Source organism: Gorilla gorilla, chromosome 9 (genome assembly GCF_029281585.2).
Source record: "Gorilla gorilla gorilla isolate KB3781 chromosome 9, NHGRI_mGorGor1-v2.1_pri, whole genome shotgun sequence".
Taxonomy (NCBI): Eukaryota; Metazoa; Chordata; class Mammalia; order Primates; family Hominidae; genus Gorilla; species Gorilla gorilla.
In genome coordinates, this window is record NC_073233.2 from 33,716,671 (window position 1) to 33,737,670 (window position 21,000).

Here is a 21,000-nt window from a genome sequence, read left to right on the forward strand (position 1 = left end):
TACCATAAACGAAAATTGACCATGGCTAACACATCACACAAAACTTTTTAGTGACCAGAGTGATACAAAAACTTTGATGAAATCTAGATCTGCAAAATTTAACACAGGAGAATTAGCTATGGTAGAAGTAATAGCAACCAAAGACAATTCAGAAGGCAGAGCTATAATTAATAAAATATGACATGGTTAAATCTATTTAAATTGAATATTTTCCTTAAAATTCCGGTGAAAACAAAATGAAAGAAAATTGGAGCACTCCAAATGAGTAATAAAGTTGATCAAGGAATAAAACTGACCTAATGGAGTTTTCGTTCTCGACCCTAGTTATTCAATATTGGCATTTAAAAACCTTTTATCAGAACATCTCTACAATCAGTAACATCGAAAGGCACTGAGCTGCCTTAGGGCCTCATAAAGAGGTAAGCTTGAGAAGCTGTTTTCCAATAGATATAACCAAACATAACTGTAGTGGGAAAAACACTAGTATGAAAGGGACCTGGAATCAGTGGTTTTCTTGGTACTTGATAGGTTTTCCGTTCCTAACACTCCTCTGAAAATGGGGGAAAAATTTACCTCACAGGGTCATATTATCTTATTAATTCTCAAAGTTTCTAAGCTCAGAATCAGAAAGATACAATGAAAAGTTGTGTGTAAACTTCAGAACTTTTTCACTTTAACCTCTACGCATGGGAATCTAAATGTCATATACTTCTTTGTCCCCTTAAAATGTTTTCCTAAACAAAGTATACCCTTCTCTTGATGCGCCAGGGTCATCATTATGACCAACGGTGACATTATGCACTAGCAATGCTGGACCCCCCCCAAGGGTATAAGGCAGAGTCAGATGGTGCTGATGCTGGTGTTTGAACATAATTAAGTCCAGCGGTCTCATTTCTTACAGTGCCTTTTCATTACTGGAGCTGAGAAGCCATAATCGAGATGGGTAGAATTATATATAAATGTACAAATGTATAAAAGAGTGTCTCTCCCTTTAAGTTTTAGGGTATTGACTTAGTGACATCTTTTCATACAATTAGTACTTTGGCCATGCTATATTTCAGGTAATTATGTTTTGCTGGCTCTGGAAACTTGTATAAGAGTGACTTTTGCTTAAATAATTGCATCATCAGTTAGCCCTGTGGCATATATTATGCAACTTTAAAAATTTATCCCTAGACATTAGTATTTACAGATGAAACAATATAATGTCTTAAATTTGCTTCAAAATAATGCAAGGGGCAGAGGGATTGGAGGGGGTTAGTGAATAGGATGAAGATGAAACAAGGTTCACTACATGCTGCAGATAATTGTCAAAGCAGTGACAGGTATGGGGTGAAGGGTAGGGAGGTGGGGTAATTATACTACTCTACTTTTTGTTATGGAAATTTCAAGCATATATGAAATTTAAAACAAACACACACACAAAATTATGTCCCAAATGAAGAGGCATTGGGTTCTGGTTTGGGGTCAAATTTGCTGTGACTCAGGGATTCACTTAAATTTCATTAAGCCTTTTGTTTTCTCATCTGTAAAATGAGGACTTAATGATTGTAAATACTGAAGTATTTCTAAGCATCTGGGCAACTGACTACATTTAATATCATACAGATTTTTTAATCATTTGCTTTTTAGATAAAGATTGAATCAATGGTTTTTCTGAAATTTCATAATCTGTTTTCCATGAGTATAGTTCAGACTTAGGATAAAACCTTATTTCTAAGTTTCAGCAAAATGTTCTTATATGTTTACAAATAAATATCAAAATAGTGTTTTCTAATGGTTACTTCCAACATTTCTTCTAATACTGTCCACTTACAAATATTTAATTTGCTTACTTTAAAACTAAATTCATTAATATACCTAGTTTTAAATTAAGGCAAAATAGATTGCTTTCTAGAAACTTTAATAATTCAAAACACTGAGTACAATATTGTATTTCATACCATATAGCACAAAGATTAACACATTTTATATATCTGTTATTCTAGTTTTTAAATGAATAAAATGAAAAATTTTCAATAACCTGAATTTTGGAAAAAACCTTTTAATTAGGAGTTTCTTACCAAGTTATGATTTAATATTTATCAGATGTGTAAATATACATGATAGCAATTTTTAAAACTTGTAAATAGTTGGCCTTACAAAATTACAACACACTGTAAATAAATCCTTCCCACATTTTATACAAACTACATGATTTTGATATACAAAGATTCTGTTTTTATTACACTGACAATGTACAACAAAGACTATTTACAATGCAAAAAGTATATAAACCACAATTTAACAGTCTGCTACTGGCAGCCACTATAGTTTAGGAGGTAGCTTTAATTAAACGAAATGAACAGAAGCCACATTTCCCAACTTGTGTTCTAAAAATAATTTACATAAGATAAAAATTCATTATATGCACAGTATGTACAGTTTAATTATTAAACTGCAATCTAGCTGGATGTTTTTTAGTATATTCAGAATAACTAATATGGCAGTGGGTTTGCTATTGATTTAGCACACTGTTCAAAAAACATATTGAACAATTATAACTTTAAGACTCCACCCAGTAATAGGTCTAAAGCCCATAGATGGGAATCAAGTAAAATTTTTAATTTTTAAAGACACAGGACTAAGCTTTATTCTTTCTTCTTCTATTTTTATTAATAACATATTATCTTGTTTAACCAGAGTTCAACCTCTGAGCTATTGAATAGGCTCTTTTGTAAAAAATAGTATGGGGAAGATGTATGGAAGTTTCCATTTAATAGCACAGGTTCAAGATAATCCAGCTTACTAAGAAATAAACATAAGTATTTCGTGTCATAATTACTCCCCGTTTCGTCTAATTAAATGCAAGTATTGACCACAGTTTACTTTCTATATAATCCAAACTATTGCTAGGTGACATCCCAGCAAATTGGAAAATATTAGTAGAGCCAACGATATTAGGAAGTATTCATTAATGAGAACATTACATGAAGCCACCAAATCCCTCAGATACTATTAAACCCCCACATTAGTTAGTAGTTTAGCCAAATCGACTAAACCCACACAGCAATTAGCCTTTTACTTTTTTTCTAGTAGTGTAATCACAAAACACTTAGCAAAAAATTACTGATTGGACCAAAGCAATGTATAATGACTGAAAACAAATGTCCAGCTATTTTTTTAACCTAACAGCTGTTAATATTGTTTTAAAAACATCTTCAGGTTTTAGATTTATAAATTGCTTAAACAAAATTTATAGTTCTCTTATGTCAAGGATGGCAAGTGAAAACATAATAAAGTAATGCCTATGTATACTCTCACAGTTCTAGCTGGGACAGTCCCTTTTTTGGCCCTGCAGTAAGTTGTCCTGAGATTAAGGATGAAACATTAGGTAAAATTAGCAAGATATTTTCTTCGGTTATAGAAAATCACATTTAAAATAGATTTTTTAAAAATATTAACAGCTGTTCTTTATCTTCTGCTTAATACACAAATAGGTATAAATTTGCTTCTTATGGATCAGAAAAACCTAACATTATATTGCTATACTACACCTAAGATCCTTTTCAAGTCATATATTTGTTTCAAACAGACCATACATTGCTTGGACATTGCATTTTTCACCAATTTATAATTTAGGCACCTGTTCTTTGAAAATGACTGGTTTGAGAAATAAACTGCCACCTCTCCTTCTTCTAAGTGACACCAGGCAGTGATTACAGAAGTGCTTCCCAGATGAAAGATCAGAATAGGGTTCACTGTATAAACACTGATTTTGGTTGACGGGGGAAACGGTTACACACACAGTAGTTCAGTCTTTAACTCTTGGTAGATTGTAAGCATAGCGCACCAGAGGGAATCCTCTACTCTGGTAGAAGCAGGCTCGTCCACAGGCCTGCACCTGGTCAGAACTGTCTGAGACAAAGGAATCTTCTTCATCTGCATAATCAGAGTGGGCCGACTGTGTGCCACAGTCGGACCAGTAGCCCTCCGGTCTTTGGCAAGAAGCCACTGCCAACGCGGGACAGCTGTGTGATTTTATCAAGTGTTTGCATGATACTGGCTTTGTTAAAAGAAACGATTCGCAGCAGTCGCAAACAGTCAGGTTGCCCTGCAAATGTGAGTACATGCCACAGTCGTAGTAGAAATCCTGTTCCAGACAACCACCTTGGCTACTGATGGAAACTGAAACTGATCCACTTTTCTTGGTAACACGTCGCTTCAGTAACTTCCAGTCTTCTTTAAACTTTGGGTTGAAGAAAACATACAGGACTGGATTCAGGCAAGCAGGCAATGGAAAAAATATCAGAGTAACAGACTTCATTATTTCGGGGCTGATAGAGATTGCAGTGATCAATGGTGCAAATGAAAAAAATGCCACAGGGCAGAAAAAGATGCAATTGGTGAAGATTAGCCAAGCGACATGCTTAATCATGCTAGATTGTGAGTTTTCTGAGAGGTCCTCTTTTTCCAAGTTGCAGTAGAGCTTAGTGTAGATAATGGCCATTAATAAAAATGCTAGTGAGTTTAATAGCACTAATGTTACAGTGAATCCTAATGATGGCGTTTCACCTGTAGGAAACGGCAAACAAAGGGGTGATGCAGAATATTCCCCTCTATGGAAAAGGGGAAAACAGCCTGCTACTGTAGCACCTAGGAAAGCCAAAAGGGCAGCAACCCGGAACTGTTTGAGATGATTGCTCTTCCCATTTTTCATTATATCTTTTGCAGATAAGCTTCTTTCGACAGTTGCTAGCATTAATAAAAATATGGCACTTTCTGAGGAGAAAACTGCAAGAAACCCAGCTACTTTGCAGCCACTGCCAGTTTCCCACCAAATGCCAAATTCAGCGAATCTGCCCCAGGACACAGCATCAAGAAAAGTTAGGATGCCAGTATAGATTCCCATGAATAAGTTAGACACAGAAATCAAGCCTATAAACAATTTGGACGAAGGCAGTGATGTACAAGATGCAAATGTTGTTAAAATAACAAGCAGGTTGAAAAATAATGCAACCAAGAAAATGAACCACACAGTAAGACGAATCATCCAGCTTCCCAGTAAATATTCACAGGGCTTAAAAGCACCTAAAACAAAACACAGAGAGAGAGAGAGAAATAAAAGATAACTTAGAAAACAATTTAGAAAATGATATGGCTTGATAGAAAAACTAATGATATAGACTAATTAAATCTGCTCTCTACTTGAACAAAACTGAACTGATTACTAGTTCTAAGATATCTTGGTCATGGACCAGGCTATTTTAAAAATAAACTGACTTTATTTTATTAAATATTTGATAAGGCTATAAATATTTCTTTTATTAAATATTTGATAAAGAGTGATATTTAGATGAAATTTTTATTTTTTTTTTGCATCTAACCTAATTTACATAGCACAATATCTAGAGCATAAGAGGTATTTGATGACTGAGGGTCTGGAATGAGATGGTTCATAACTTGCTATTCTTACCTTAAGAAAGCAACTTAAAATTGTATAAATTTTAACCTGTATTCATTTTCTCACTTGTGGATAATAATGCCTGTTTCATACAGTTGTGCAGCTTAAGTAAAATTATACACATAAGGAACTAAGCAGGATGCTGGATATATAGTTAGACTTCAATAAATATTAGCTCCCTTTTCTTCTTCCTTTCTAGCCCCAATATACTTTATAATCATGTATGTATATGCATGTATCTACACATATTTTTTATATATTTTCTTATGACTTTCAAAAGCAACCTGATGAAGCAGGTTAAGACAGTATAATTATCCCCATTTTTTCATCCAGAGAAACTGATATTTCAAAGAAACTGACAAAGGCCATTCAGTAAGATAATATAGCTAGGATTACACCTTGGTGATGTTAACTATTCATACAAAGCTATGTACAATAAAATCCTACATAATACAAACTAGCATTGCAAGAACTCATTCAGTCGCTGAACTCTATGTTCCAGTAACTGACTTTGACATGCTAGTTATGACACAAATTACAACTGTTTTACTGAAAAATTAGAAAAGAAAAACAAGATTTTGACTATGAAACACAAGAAAACTATGTATTACAACTGTCTAAAAAACATGTTTTATGAACTGTCATGAAAATGACATATCCAATAAAATGTTTTAAATTGTTAAGATATTCACAGACCTCAAAAGCCAGTTCTGCACCATTTATCAGACTTCCAAATAACACAAGAAACTCTTATTTTAAATTTCCTTTCTATTCCCCCTTCAGGAAGTGCTAAGAGAAAGCTCGTTATCACCTTTATCTCTGTTATCTAAACTCATCCTTCATGGAAGGAGGGGTAGCTCATCTACCTGAGAGAATAAGACACCTTTTGAGAACCCTTTTATGGGTGAGAAAGGTTACTTTTCCAAAAAAGCCTGGGAAGCAGCCTCCACCGTCCCTGTCTTTGGAAGCCTGCTACCTCCTCTGGTGCTAACAGAAGGATCCCAGCTCTCCTCCACTTCCTGCTTCTGCAGCAAGCACATCGGTGTCTGTGTGTTACTACAACTGAGTAGGGGGAGGCAGGCCTGCATTTCATCCCCATGGCAGCCCAAGGAGATGAGCTCAGACCAGCTTTCCTCCTGGCCAATCTTCAAGTTTACATTTGGGGTGGAAGAAATGGAAACGCTGCATGTTGAAGTCCAGCCCCCCCTTTAATAAACCTGTTCCCTTCTCATTGGATCATCACTTCTTTATGTACATTCTCTGGCACATGAACTCCAGTGAGACAAGTAAGCAAGCTGCACCCCAACCTTTAAAAATTAATATAGACACTAACACACAATAAAATAAATTACATAAACTTAGATGATTCTTGCCAATTGCATTCACTTATCTCTTAGAGCTTATTCTCTACAAAAGAAAGTATTCATAAAATACATACGCAGCCCCTTAAGAAGCTCACAATTCAGCAGCAATCACTAGTGAATCCATAATACTTATAATTCTGAGTCATAAAATTAATGTCCAGGTTATCCTGTGATACTATACCAACAAAGGAATCTACTTTGTAGCACACAATTTGACTAAAATATTTAAGCCTTCCTTTTACAGTAAAATTATAAATACATCTTATCTAGTAGATCAGGCAGACTATGACAATCATGACCAAGTATGTGGTATCAGTTTAATAACTTTCCCAAGACTACAAAGTTCAATGAAGTAAATGAGGGGAAATAAGGAAAGGCAAGGCTACATTAAGCACACACATACAATCTTCATAGACTACTAACTTACAGAATTAGTCCCAGAGTTAAAGGAGCATTAAGAAAGTGCCTCTGAAATTCTAACGTGTACAACCTTCACCTGGGGGAGCTTGTTAACATGCAGATTCTGATTCAGTAGGTCTGGGCCTGAGATTCTGCAAAAAATTCCTAAGCTGCTGGTTGGTACACAAAGCACAAATCAGAAGGCCTCACAGGATCCTCTAGTACCATCCCTATTACAGAAATCACATCTATATCCAGGACATTTAGATATATTTGCCTAATGTTTGTTTAACATGAGTAACTGTGAAAAAATAGGCCGGGCATACCTGTTGAAGGTGTACAGTGGATAATTATTTGCCTATGTTCTTCATTTTCAACAGTGCTTGTGACATTTGCTGCATCAGCAGTACCTGAACATATAACACAAAGCATGTTTAATTAAAACCTTATGCAACTCAAAAGAACCGTATTTTCCTGCAATTTTCTCTGTATATAAGTGTGAGTTCTCCTTATAGAAGGTTCAATAACATATAAAAGATGCTGGTAGCATAGTGAATGCCATTGTTTTTTTGGTTTTGGTTTTTTTTAGAGACAAGGTCTTGCTCTGTTGCCCAGTCTGGAATGCATTGGCACAATCATAGCTCAATGCAACCTTGAACTCCTGGGCTCCGCTCAAAGGATTCTCCCACCTCAGTCTCCCAAGTAGTGGGGAATACAGGCACATGCCACTACACTCAGCTAGTTTTAAAATTTTTTATATAGAGAGAGTCTCACTTTGTTGCCCAGGCTGGTCTCGAACTCTTAGCCTCAAATGACCCTCCCGCCTTGGCCTCCCTAAGTGCTGAGATTACAGGCATGAGCCATCACGCCTGGCCAGACAATGCCATTTTTCTCACAGATTTCCTATTGATCATTCACAAAGTAATTATAATAACAGGAACTTTAATCAATGCCTTGAAGGAGTGTTCTATTTTTTAAAACTCATGCACTTGCCTTTCTCCTGTGCCACACTGTGGTCCTGGAGGCTGTTATCTTCTGTGTTTAAATTTGCATAAGAGTCACAACCCCAAAATGCACAGCACTGATAAGCATATGGTACTGATAAAGACCTGGAAAAAAAAGTTGTAAAATCTACACTGAACAGCAACTCCGCAGATATGGTTTTGTTTTGTAAAACTATTTTAAACTTTGAAAACCTCAGCCTAGGAGTCAGAAAGATCTGTCATGTGCTTTAGGCTGGTCGTTCATCCTCTCTGGGCCTCAGTTTCCTCATCTGTGAAAACAGCTCTGGTATCAGATGACAACGAGACTTTCTCCCTTTCTATAAGATCTCTCTTAACAGTTGGATGTAAATCAAACTGTTTAAAATTTAACAGCAGTACTGTAATTTAAAGTAATATCTTATGACTCCTTTTATAAATGTATTAACTATGCTCAATTTATCATACGAAACTGATAGTTTCACTTAAAATTAATGCCCCAGGTCATTTGTGACTTTATACCATTAAATATATTTACTTGGTTTAAATAAATGTAATGAAAATATTTATTCTCTTCTCCAACAATAATATTCTCTCTCTTTTTTTAGAGACAGGGTCTTGCCCTGTCACCCAGGCTATAGTGTAATGGTGCAATCACAGCTCAGTGCAGCCTAGAACTCCCAGGCTGAAGTGATCCTCCCATTTCAGCCTCCCAAGTAGCTGGGACTACAGGCACGTGCCACCACATCCAGCTAACTTTTATAGTTTTTGTAGAGACAGGGTCTCAGCATGTTGCCCAGGCTGGTCTTGAACTGCTGGTGTCAAGTGATCAGCCCACCTTGGCCTTCCCCAGAGTACTGGGATTACAGGTGCGAGCCACCACGCTCGGCCTCATAACAATATTCTCTATTATATTTAATGCAGTCCCCCATAACTCTAAAACCTTCATGAAGTATTATAGCATTGTTTTCTGCAGGTTCACATTTACATGGTTTCTGCCATCTTATTGCTAATGAAAAGTCCACTGTATTAAAAAACCATTCTGGTGAATAGCTGTATTATCTCTTTGAGGCCATCAAGGGCTCCAGTTCACATTCTTAAAGACTGTGGAATAATGTTCATATTCTATTTTTCACCAAATTTGCAAAGATTGACGTAGAAAACACCCTTAAATTACAGCCTATCAGAAAATCTGAGAACCACAGCAAAAAACCAGGACACTCTATAATTTTGGAGCCTACCATAACTTCAACAAAAAAGAAAAATAAGCAAAAACACACCTGAGGTTAACAAAGTCTTTTGCTGCTAAGGCTTCTTTCAGCTTCAAGTTGCCCACAAGTTTCAGTTGATTTAGCCCATTCAGGCCTTCCGTAGGAAAGGAAGTTAATTCATTGAAACTTACATCTCTAAAATATGAATGAGACTTCAAGTTAATGCCCAATATATAAATCACATAAAAACATCTGTACATGTATTAACATCATAAATATTAGATCCCTAAGATGAAGTTCAAGTGGGGGTGCTAAAATTATAGTTCTAGCATGTATCTTGCCATTTAAGAAGACTTTTACTATAAATACAGCTTAGCATTTATACAAGGGAATAACTAAACAGAAAAATATTTTGATTCGACAATGTTAAAACAGATGTTTCTACAGCACTAGTTACTACTTTCATGACATTACTGCATAGTCATCTACTTACAGGTTAGTTATTGGCCCAAGTGTGGCAAAAGCTCTACTGTGAATTTCATGTATCAGGTTTCTACTCAGATCTCTGCAATTATAAGAGTAACATGTTAATCTTTCAAATAAACACTCAGAATGCCACTTACTTAGACTATACTTTAGAATTAGAGGTAGTAACACAATATCACTGATAAGATAACAAAGATCTTCAATCTCGGCCAGCAATATTTTTTCATGTTTATGTTGAATGCCTCTCCTTCACAACAATCTATTTCTTGGAATATGTTCTGTACAGCAGTAATTCTAGCTGGCATCTGTTTCAAAACAGTTGTGAATTTTCCCACTTTATCATTCTGATACCAATTCAAAAACATAAATGATATGATATAACCTTTGGTACTGCTAACTCAGTGAGGAAAAGCTCAGTTTCTGAAAAAGCTGAAAATAAAAACAGACTTCGTATTGTTTGCCTTCTCAAAGGTTAGTGATAAGGCCCCGAGAGAAGACAAACAATCAATATGCAAACAAGAGCATTCCAGGAGGGCTGCAGATACCCTTCTTTTCCTAAGCACGAAATAAAAATTGCATCAACAGTACAGCCAGCTCCGTATTCAGGAACACACCCTGAGAAATTCTGATATTATAGAATTAATAAAACAGAAATAATCTACAAACACACTTACACTGAACCTTAAAGGAAATTTAAACATTGAGTAAATTCATTCTGAGACACATTTCCTAGATAACAAGGAAACTCAACACACTTGGTTCCAAATCACGAAAAGACCAGCTTCTTATTGTCACTTATCAGTTTCTAAAAGTGATGGCAACTAGGAGCCAATCTTCTTCCCTATGACTGCCCAGGCTTACACAAAGTTAGTCCACAACTTGAGATGATCCAGCAACCCAACTACCAATTAAATAGTTTCTAGTAGAGTACATGTCATATTTTTTAAAGGGGATATACTAAAAAACTGTATTCAATATATGTAATTTCACTTCACTATCAATTTTTCAAAATTTTCTATAATAGAAAAATGTTGTGCTGGGCAAGGTAGCTCACACCTGTAATCCAAACACTTTGGGAGGCCAAGGTGGGTGGATCACTTGAGCTCAGGAGTTTGAGACAAGCCTGGGCAACATAGGGAGACCCCATCTCTACCCAAAAAAAAGAAAAAAATTAGCTGGAGATTGTGGTGTGCACCTGTAGTCCCTCAGCTATTCAGGAGGTTGAGGCAGGAGGATTGTTTGAGCTCAGGCGCTGGAGGATGCAGTGAGCTGTGATTACACCACTGCATTCTAGCCTGAGCGACAGAGTGAGAGACCCTGTCTCAAAAAAAAGAAAAGAAAAATGTTCACTAATTTAGTGTACTATGTTTCTGTGCTAAAGTTCTAGGAAGATAGTGAGTGGCAAGGTTTGTCTCAGTCACCTGTATATTCCCAAGCGCTTATGAGAGTACCTGGAACAAATATGTAGTCAAATACAGATGATTTTTTAAGTAAGTGCTTCTGTGGCTTATGAACTCTATTTGTCATGATAGATACTCCAGCGCAGGGGTCAGCAAACTTCTTCTGTAGAGGGCCAGATAGTAAATATTTTCACCTTTGTGGGTCATATACTCTCCACTGCAACTACTCAATTCTGCTATAGTGGGGTGAGAGCAGCTTTAGATGGCACTTTAATAATAAAGGCCTGGCAGTGTTCAATTAAACTTAATTGATAAACCAGGAAGCAGGCTGGATGTGGCTCATGGGCTGTAGTCTGCCTACCCTTGCCCTAATGAATTCGCAAACCTCACTATTATAACTTGAAAACAAACAAGCTACATCACTTCAGTTATACACATTACACATTTTTCTACTTGCCAATGTACAATTAGCTAAAGTAAAAAATATTGAAAGATTATTTATAAAGTTGCAAGTCTAAATATCTTGCAATGTCTGAAATAATATTTTAGGTAAAGTCTAAAAATAATATTTATTGAACACAAATTATATCTTTTTTTTTTTTTTTTTTGAGACGGAGTTTCACTCTTCTTGTTCAGCCTGGAGTGCAATGGCACAATCTCAGCTCACTGCAATCTCCACCTCCAGGGTTCAAGCGATTCTCCCGCCTCAGCCTCCCGAGTAGCTGGGATTACAGGCATGCACCACTATGCCCGGCTAATTTTTTGTATTTAGTAGAGATGGGGTTTCACCACGTTGTTCAGGCTGAAATTAAAATTATATCTTTAAGTATATCTAGTAACATGGAAATCATAACAACATATTAACATAGTTTGGAAAAAATTTATTGTCTTTAATAATCATAGACAAACTTACAGAATCCTTAGAGATATCAGGCCTTGAAAGGTGCCTTCCTTTATTTGGTAGATCTGATTACGCTGTAAAGAACTAAATAAAAAAAGAAGAAGAAAGAAGATGAAGACAAAGACAAAGAAGAGAACAGGAGGAGGAGGAAAGAGAAAGGGATAGAGAAAAAGAAAAAAGCTACTTTCTATTTTGAAAAATAACATTATAACATTTCTTAGTTGAGTTTTTTCTAAATTTAAATAACTATTCTTATGTAACAGTGATCTTGTTGAAAGAGAATTGCCCTTTTCTCATCTATAAAATGAAAGAGACTAATTGGTACTTCATCACATATTATACTGGGAATTAACTGGTATGCTATCTAAATTTCCCCATCAACCCCACTCAGGCATAAGAGAAGGAAGATGATGCAGGGAGAAAAGGAACCAAGACAACACAACTATGACAAATACCGTAGGAATAAAGTTACAGGACTACATAGAGTTAAAATGGGAGAATTAATGCCTCCCCCTTCCCATCTCCCAACCAACTTCCACCAGAGCTGTGCAACACAGGACATGATGGGAACTGGCATTCATGTCTGGTTTCCCTCAACAGCTGGACAAGTTTTTGTCTTCTATTTCTTTTAAATATACACCAACTTCCAACTTCCCTCCCATAGTGTTTCATGGGATGCCTGACAGCTAAGTGCCTAATACATGCTGGTTGCATGAACACATCTGGTTCAACTTGACATGTTATTTATGGGAACATCTGATTACAGGAATTTCTAATTTCTTACTATTAAAGCCATCTATTAAAAATACGAAATGCTCAACAAACTAACAATATACCACAACAAAAGGAGTAAGTCAAAGACCAACTCACATTTCTTCCAGAGCATGGCAACCATTAAAACTTGGAAGGTCTCTTATATTGTTGTAAGACAAGTCCCTTAAAACAGTGGAAATTAACAAATTAATGCTATGTTATCAGAGTATTATATTAAAAGAGTGGTACTCAGAAGCGTTGAAAGCAGAGCTAAGATAAGTAATAAAGAGATATGCCTGAATAAGAAAAGCAATTATTTTTTTCCTAAGACTTGTCAGCTTCTCAAATACCTCAGTGATACAATAAGCCTCAGATTGATAAAGTTCAAGAATATATTGTTGAGCATAGACACTAATATATGTAAAAATACATTTCTATAAAGTATATATATAAAGTACATAACATAAATATATAAAATTAAATATGCAAATATAGAAAAATATACAAAATATATAAAATTTAAGTGGTAAAGTCACATTTTTTTAAAATTTGTATTTATACGGTTTAAAAATTTATATTTTTTCAATATTGTTTATCCCATAAATAACTTATATGTTCTTTTATTGAAAAGCTCTAAAAGAAATGGTATGCTTATCAACATTTTAAAAAAGTTATATTACATCAAACACCAGAACTAGTTAACTTTCAGTCCCACTGCAGTTTTTCCTCAACAGTGATCATTATGTTTAAGTTTGATACACCACTATATCACTAAATTATAGTCATGACCCAAATAACAGTTTTGGTCAATGACAGACACCATATACAATGATACGGTCCCATAAGAGTATAATACCATATTTCTGCTCCAACTTTTCTATGTTTAGATATACAAATATTTACTATTATGTTACAATTGCCTACAGTATTCAGTACAGTATTATGCTGTACAGGTTTGTAGGCTAGGAGTAACAGATTATATCATGTAGCCCAGGTGTGTAGAAGAAACCACCAAGGTTTGTGTAAGCATACTCTATGATTTTTGCACAACGACAAAATTGCCCCATGACACATTTCTTAGAATGTATTCCTATTGTTAAGTGGATGTGTGACTTTACTTGCTTAATCAATCAGTCATTTATTTTATTACTATTTCCTGCCACTGAATACTTATTAACAACTTAATAACTTAATTGTTTATTCTGGAGACATTTTTACATCCTTTATTTACTTTTAGTTTCTAGGTCAGCCTAAAGTTTTTAGAAAGCGACAAGCTTTAGTTCATTCCAGACTGAATAAAGAGTTAGGCTCTGCTTAGGCTGCAGATGAAAGGAGGAGACTATGAGGAGAGATACCGCTGGAGAAACTAGAATAAAGACAAAGAGCAGGATGAGAATAAATGAAGAAAGAACCTATCTTGGTTTTACTTTGTTCAAAATAAAGTCACAAGTATATGATATATTCAAAACCCTAAAACCTAATTCAAGTGCACATTACCCACCCTGGAGATGACTCAAATTATCTGCTCCTTTACAACAACTAAGAAGTAATTATACCTCAAAACCACCTTATGAAAGTAGATCCTTAAAATAAAATTGAACATGTGTGAATATATAAACAAAAGGTATGAGGGGAAGGGAAGAAGAATCCAACTTACAAAGTCCTAAGCATCTTTTGTTCTTGACACAAATTATTAGGTATGCTGCTTATCTTTGTACCTGTCAAAGTCCTGCGGAAAAACATTACTCATGTAAGAAATAATTCAACTCAAGATAGTAAGCAAAATTTATTTCCATACAGAATAAGTGCTCACATATTTACATATGGACTAGATTCTATACATCCCATGGCCTAATTATTCCATAAAGTTAGACATGCAAGAAGGTGAACTGAACCCCAATTCTGATATCATCTTCACAGTAACTCAAAAACACTTGGGACATTAGATGTTGATACTGGGCTTGATTTCCCACATGGACCAGGAGGAAAACACTAATCTACAGTCACACAGTCTGATCACAGTTAATTGCAAGTTGTCACCTTCTTACACCCAAGACCTTTGAAACCAACTTGCATTCTGCCCCCAAATCTTGTTTCTGTCTTTTCTTTCAGTCAAACTGGCTCAGCATTCGAAAATGTTCTCTTATTCCCCTCCCTTCTGTAGTCTATCACCAGTTCCTGTTATTTCTTCCTCTGTTGTGTTTCTAGCATCTAATTCTTTCAGAAAAAGAGTGAAGTGAGGCAGAGAGGGATGGAGGACTCTCAGACAGACCATGCTATTTGTCCTGGTGCAAATCCAGTGATGGATTAAAGACCTGGAGCTGTCATAATTCAATGTGTTCATCTGGTCAGGTAGACTATTCCCACAGCCGCCTCACTGTTCTCCCCATCTCTAGTCTCTTTCTCCTTACCCTCCTCACATTACCTGCTTAAACATTCTCAACACCTCCAACTGCCTTAAGAGTCAAGTTTAAACTCCTTACCTCAGTGCTTCCCAAGTTCTTTTTTAAAAAAATCTTGTCACATGTGACCATTGTAACATTTAAATGGCACGCTGCAGTAAGACTCCTGTGGCTAGAGGCCCTAGCTGCCTCAGGCCCCAACTGACTGTCTGGAGGGCTGAGGTCATCAAGATCTTAAGTGCACCTGTAAACTCATGCACAGACCACTCACTGGGAAACTGCCACAACCAAATGTGCAACGTTCAAAGCTTGTCATTTCGAAGTCTAATACCAAACAATTCTCCAATTTCTCCATACCATTCCCATTCTATTATAAACATGCAATTCTAGCTATATTTGCTCATCTATATGCTATCTCTGAGAATACTTTTGGTATTTCCAGTTTTACTAATCCTGCCTTAAATAAAAGACTCAGCTCTGGGAAACCTGACAGTATTCAAACCTTCTACCTCCTCTGTGAAGCCTTCTGTGATAGTCTACATCGAATGCCCCCACTTCTAAATTCTGAAAGCACTGCTTCTAATTTGGCACTTTGTTACTGCCTTGTATTTTCTGTGAACTTTTCAGATCTTATCCACATAATCGGCTCTACTCTGCCTAAGCTCACTGACCCCAAACCCAATATATTCTTCTCCATGCATGATATATACAAAGGGAAACCGGAGGAATCAACATAAACCCATCATTGTCACTAAAAGACCCTGGCACCCTGCTAGCAGTCCAGTAGTGTTATCTTTATACAACCCCTCTTCAAAGGGCCTTACTTACAGACTTTCCAGGTGGACAGTTCCTGTAAGATTGGGGAACTGCTGCACCATGCTTGCACCACGAATGACTCTTTAAGAAATTGAGAAAGACAAGGTAATTTTTAAATTTTTTTTCATATTTTATGTTTTAAACAGTTTAAAATTGCAGTGCAACTATAACTAAAAATAAAACTAGTTTCATCTCTTGAATGTACTTGAAAGTATGATAATTTGGCCAAGTATTCACAAAAATAAGAACAATTATAAATTCTGCCCAAGGGAGAAAAAAATTTTAAAGATTTTGTTTTCTGGAGTTCCAGTAATAAATTCTTGTTTTCCACTAAAACAACTGTATAAATATCCAGGTTTGTTTTTAAATTCACATACTTACAGGGAATGAAGATCAGATAAATTGTGAAATGCTGAGTTCCCCACAAAAGACAGAGGATTATCATACAAATGTCTGTGAAAATATCCAAAAAAAGTAAAATTTTCATATGTTCACAAGCACTCTAATATTAAATCTATGTTCACAATGTACATATATCTAAAATCCTGACTTCTCATTCTTTATCAGGGTGTTTGGCACTGTACGGACACAGCTTCACATAATTATACATTAAAAGAAACTTTCAAAAATACTTACATAGTTCTTAAGAGTGGATTACCATCAAATGCTCCATCAGGGATAACAGAAATAGAATTACTATGAAATCCTCTAGAAAGATAGGAGAAAAGTATTTTGAAATGCATTATCCTCTTGCGAAATAAAACCCAAGTATCTACTGCTGTTCAGCATTATATAAAATACAACTGATAATGACTACATGAAAATTTTCAAAAGCATAGGAAATCTCAAATTTTAATTTGATTTTATCTTTTTCAGTATCATACCTAATTCTTTTTTAACCCACTGCTTAGCTTGGTATCTATCAGATCCCTCATATGCATTTATCTGTTGCTTCATCATAAAAAAAAGCTTTAGACCATGAGAAACAGGTGTTCTAACCTCAAAATCTCTCTCACTGTAGCCTGTATTTAGCCTCTTGGCAATGCATCTTAGAATGTTAACCATCAACTAGCTCATGACACACAGTCCCTGTTGTGCCATATACAGTCACTAACTCTACCCATGACAAACCCGACGTCCAAAATGTTCCCTCAGGCAGGGCACAGTGGCTCACGCCTGTAATCCCAGCATTCTGAGGGGATCACTTGAGCCCAGGAGTTTGAGACCAGCATGGGCAACATGATGAAACCCTATCTCTAGAAAAAATTTAAAAATTAGCTGGGCGTGGTGGTGCATGCCTGCAGTCCCAGCTACCCAGGAAGCTAAGACGGGAGGATCACCTGAGCCTGGGAGGTCAAGGCTGCAGTGAGCTGTGATCATGCCACTGCACCGTGACACTCCAGCCTGGGCGACAGAGTGAGACTCCGTCTCAAAACATACAAACAATCAAAAAAAAAAAAAAATGCTCCCTCATTCCTGTGTTTAAATATTTTTATTCTTTCAAGTCCAGTCAAACTCATTCCTTTTGGTGATGTTTTCTGCAGTAACTCCAAACTTCAATTAGGTATTCTTCCAGAATGATTTATTTATCCTATTCATTCAGCATTTATTTCTACCTAGAAACAGCTGTCTGTCTTAACATGATCAGTTTCCCCAGTAAGACTAAGACTACAAGCTCCTTAAAGGCAGACGCTGTATATCAGGCCTTCTTGTTTTACCAGCATCTAACCCTATACAGCAATCTATACTCAAAATTGTCTCTGTCATCGAACACAATCCAACTTTATGATTATTTGTGTGTTTGTGTGCATGTATTATGGTTATACATAATGGAACAAGATGTTCTAAAATCCCATTGTTGGAACATTAAATGGTGAGTTTCAGGGATATGAAGACATAAAGAGAATGAAGCAATACTCACAGCTCTTTAAGGCTAGGAAGGGCTTTAATAGCCTGAGGAAATTCCCCCAAGTTATTATAATTCAAGTCTCTAGAAAAAAATGGGTGAAAATATATCAAAATATTAAATAGTGGTCATAATTCATAAGGCATTTTGTTACAGACAAATATTTTTTTAAATCATATTCTCTGTATGGTAATCTTTATCAACCATATTGTCATTCAAAACCATGTAGGAGTTTAACTGAATTTACACCTTTTCTTACAATAATGAATAGAGAGAAATCATTCTTCTTCCATGATGTTTTTAGGTCAAGAAACTTACAAGTTCAAATAATTTTCAGAATCATGTATTACTGATGCATTAAATACATAAATCATCTGAATGGTATTTCTCTGAAAATTCATTCTAGAATATAATTCATTGAATATCCATTTGTAAATGACAGCGTGAAACTGAGGTTTCCATTTGGAGTTCACAGTGGCTTCCTGAAATTCTGGTATAAGAGCAGCTGACCTCAGTTCCACCATCAGCGTGATGACCTGAGATAAAAATAATCAGAAAGAGGCCAGGCACAGTGGTTCATGCCTGTAATCCCAGCACTTTGGGAGGCTGAGGCGGGCAGATCATGAGGTCAAGAGATCAAGACCATCCTGGCCAACATGGTGAAACCCCATCTCTACTAAAAATACCAAAATTAGCAGGGCATGGTGGCACATGCCTGTAGTCCCAGCTACTCAGGAAGCTGAGACAGGAGAATCTCTTGAACCTGGGAGACGGAGGTTGCAGTGAGCCGAGATCATGCCACTGCACTCCAGCCTGGTGACAAAGTGAGACTCCGTCTCAAAAAAAATAAAAAATAAAAAATAATCAGAAGGACCAGGGTAGATTCACACAACTGTTGTCCTCATACAAGTTATGAATTATTGGGAATTTTACACTAGTTAGGAGAAAGACAAGCCATAGTGATCTGTACTAAAAAGTCTTAGTTCTGAGAGTGTTTAAAGTTTAATTTCTTTTAACATAAAGAGCACACTGGCATATGATTTGCATGATTGATTTCAGAATGAAAGTAAAATAAAATTAAAAGCTCAGCTCCTTTGAGACCTATTTTGGTTTCCTTTTCCTTTTTGTAACATAGAAGAAAAAATGGCAAATAAAAATTTAACTGGGAAGAGGTTTAATTTTAACGTAATTGAAATAGTGTACACAGCTTAGGATTAGGAAACCTATTCAATCTTTTATTTATAACACTAGAACTCACACAACTTAGCAAAGGAGATCTGAGTTTGGAACTATCTTCTACAAGATTTTCAACTTTCATATATCCATTGATGTTTCCTATCCTCTAATTTAGATAGAAAAGTGAATTAATAGAGTCCTAAAAGATTTTAAGTCTTCTCATTAATTGACAGTTAACCAGAAAATTCAGTCAAATAAAATACTACATACCCTGAGCATTCTAATCAGGTTTTACTCACCCATGTAATTGGGACCTTCTCTGAATCATTTACTCATCACAACAGCAAAAATTACATTATCTTTGAATGAAGGCAATAAAGGCAACTAATATAGGCTAAAAGAACAAAAATAAATATCCTATTCTCAATTATACACAGCTACACAATGCCTTTTACTTATATAGTGGTGCAATGTACAGTTGAAACAGCCAGAGGTCTCAAACACTTTAGCTCATGGAAACAACAACAAAAGTATCATAGCAGAATATAAAATCTTCATTTGTTACATGTAAAAGCAGATATAGTATTCAAACCCAGTGTTAACAATTAGAAGGCAACTGAGATCATGGAAAAAATAACACTATCCAGAATTCATTTTAGAATTTTCTAACTTCCAAAACTGTCATACATTTAACAAAACCAACATTTCCAGAAAGGTATACATCTTTGTAGACTGAGCTGTTTTGAATGTGTATTCTTTGGGGGAAAATATGCAATTCACACTTTGCCATTTTTAGCCATGGACTTAGATTAGTATTCATAATTAGGTTATTTGATAGCAAGAATTTAATCCAGTATCAAAGTGAATTAATAAGGAGCTGAACTTAAGGCCAATATTTTTTTCTTTTTCTGCAATGAAGTACAAAATTATACTTTCAATATCACAATGCAGTTGCCCAAAATATGAATATACTTACAAGGTCTCCAGGTTATCTAGTCCATCAAAACAGTGTTGACTCAGGCTTTTAATTTTATTGTTATGAAGATGCCTAAGCAGGAAAAAAAGCATAAAATGACTTTTCCATCTCCCATTGGCAACTATTATCATTGTTTTATATGTCTGAGTTGGTGTGTAAAGGAATGATGTAGCTAAACATATCAACAGCTAAACAGCTAAACAGTTTTCTGTTGACCACAGAAAACAAGTGACATTGGGTAGTTATCTCTTGCTAGGTACACTGCACAGACTCACTAAACATAGACTACCTCATGGAAAGAAAAAGTATCTCTAGTGGAAATATGGTACATACATGGAAGATTAATATTTATTCACATCAAAATAAAGTTTTGATTAGCTCTTAAATATATGAAGAAAAATTTGATGAGCTCTCTTACAGAGGACATGAGGGTAATGGTGTGGAGGAAGTGTGTAGTTTACACCAGTGAGATCTCCAACAGATTTTAAAAGAAGCACTATTTTGTTATGTCTTGGAAGATTAAAAACACACTGCATCACATACTCTCTGAACAAGTGGAAAACATGAAATATCCCTGGGACTAACTTCTATGGACACCTCGAAATGATTTCCCTTCTTTTAACATTGAATACGCTGCTGGGACACAAGTAAAAGCTGTATAAGTGTGTGCTGAATGACCCAATTTCTTCTCATGATTACAACCGGTCATTTGTCTTAGGGAGATTCAACAATTATCATCAGCTGGTAATGTTTTAAATTATCCTATTCTGTTTAATATTGTACAAAA

At 35.7% G+C, this 21,000-nt stretch overlaps 1 protein-coding gene across 1 annotated transcript in view; it reads right to left on the reverse strand.

The window, feature by feature from the left end:
* Positions 1–1,886: 1,886 nt before the first annotated feature.
* The window catches only part of LGR4 (leucine rich repeat containing G protein-coupled receptor 4), a 106,792-nt gene continuing 87,678 nt past the window's right edge, over positions 1,887–21,000 (reverse strand). The window contains exons 6-18 of the mRNA XM_031016000.3: positions 20,214–20,285; positions 18,077–18,145; positions 16,792–16,863; positions 16,537–16,608; positions 16,168–16,236; positions 14,595–14,666; positions 13,055–13,120; positions 12,197–12,268; positions 9,891–9,962; positions 9,467–9,592; positions 8,200–8,315; positions 7,533–7,616; positions 1,887–5,070 (exon numbers count right to left, since the gene is read on the reverse strand). Of these exons, the coding sequence (XP_030871860.1) occupies positions 3,794–5,070; positions 7,533–7,616; positions 8,200–8,315; positions 9,467–9,592; positions 9,891–9,962; positions 12,197–12,268; positions 13,055–13,120; positions 14,595–14,666; positions 16,168–16,236; positions 16,537–16,608; positions 16,792–16,863; positions 18,077–18,145; positions 20,214–20,285 (2,239 nt within the window). The 3' untranslated portion in view covers positions 1,887–3,793. The remainder of the gene's footprint in view (positions 5,071–7,532; positions 7,617–8,199; positions 8,316–9,466; positions 9,593–9,890; positions 9,963–12,196; positions 12,269–13,054; positions 13,121–14,594; positions 14,667–16,167; positions 16,237–16,536; positions 16,609–16,791; positions 16,864–18,076; positions 18,146–20,213; positions 20,286–21,000) is intronic.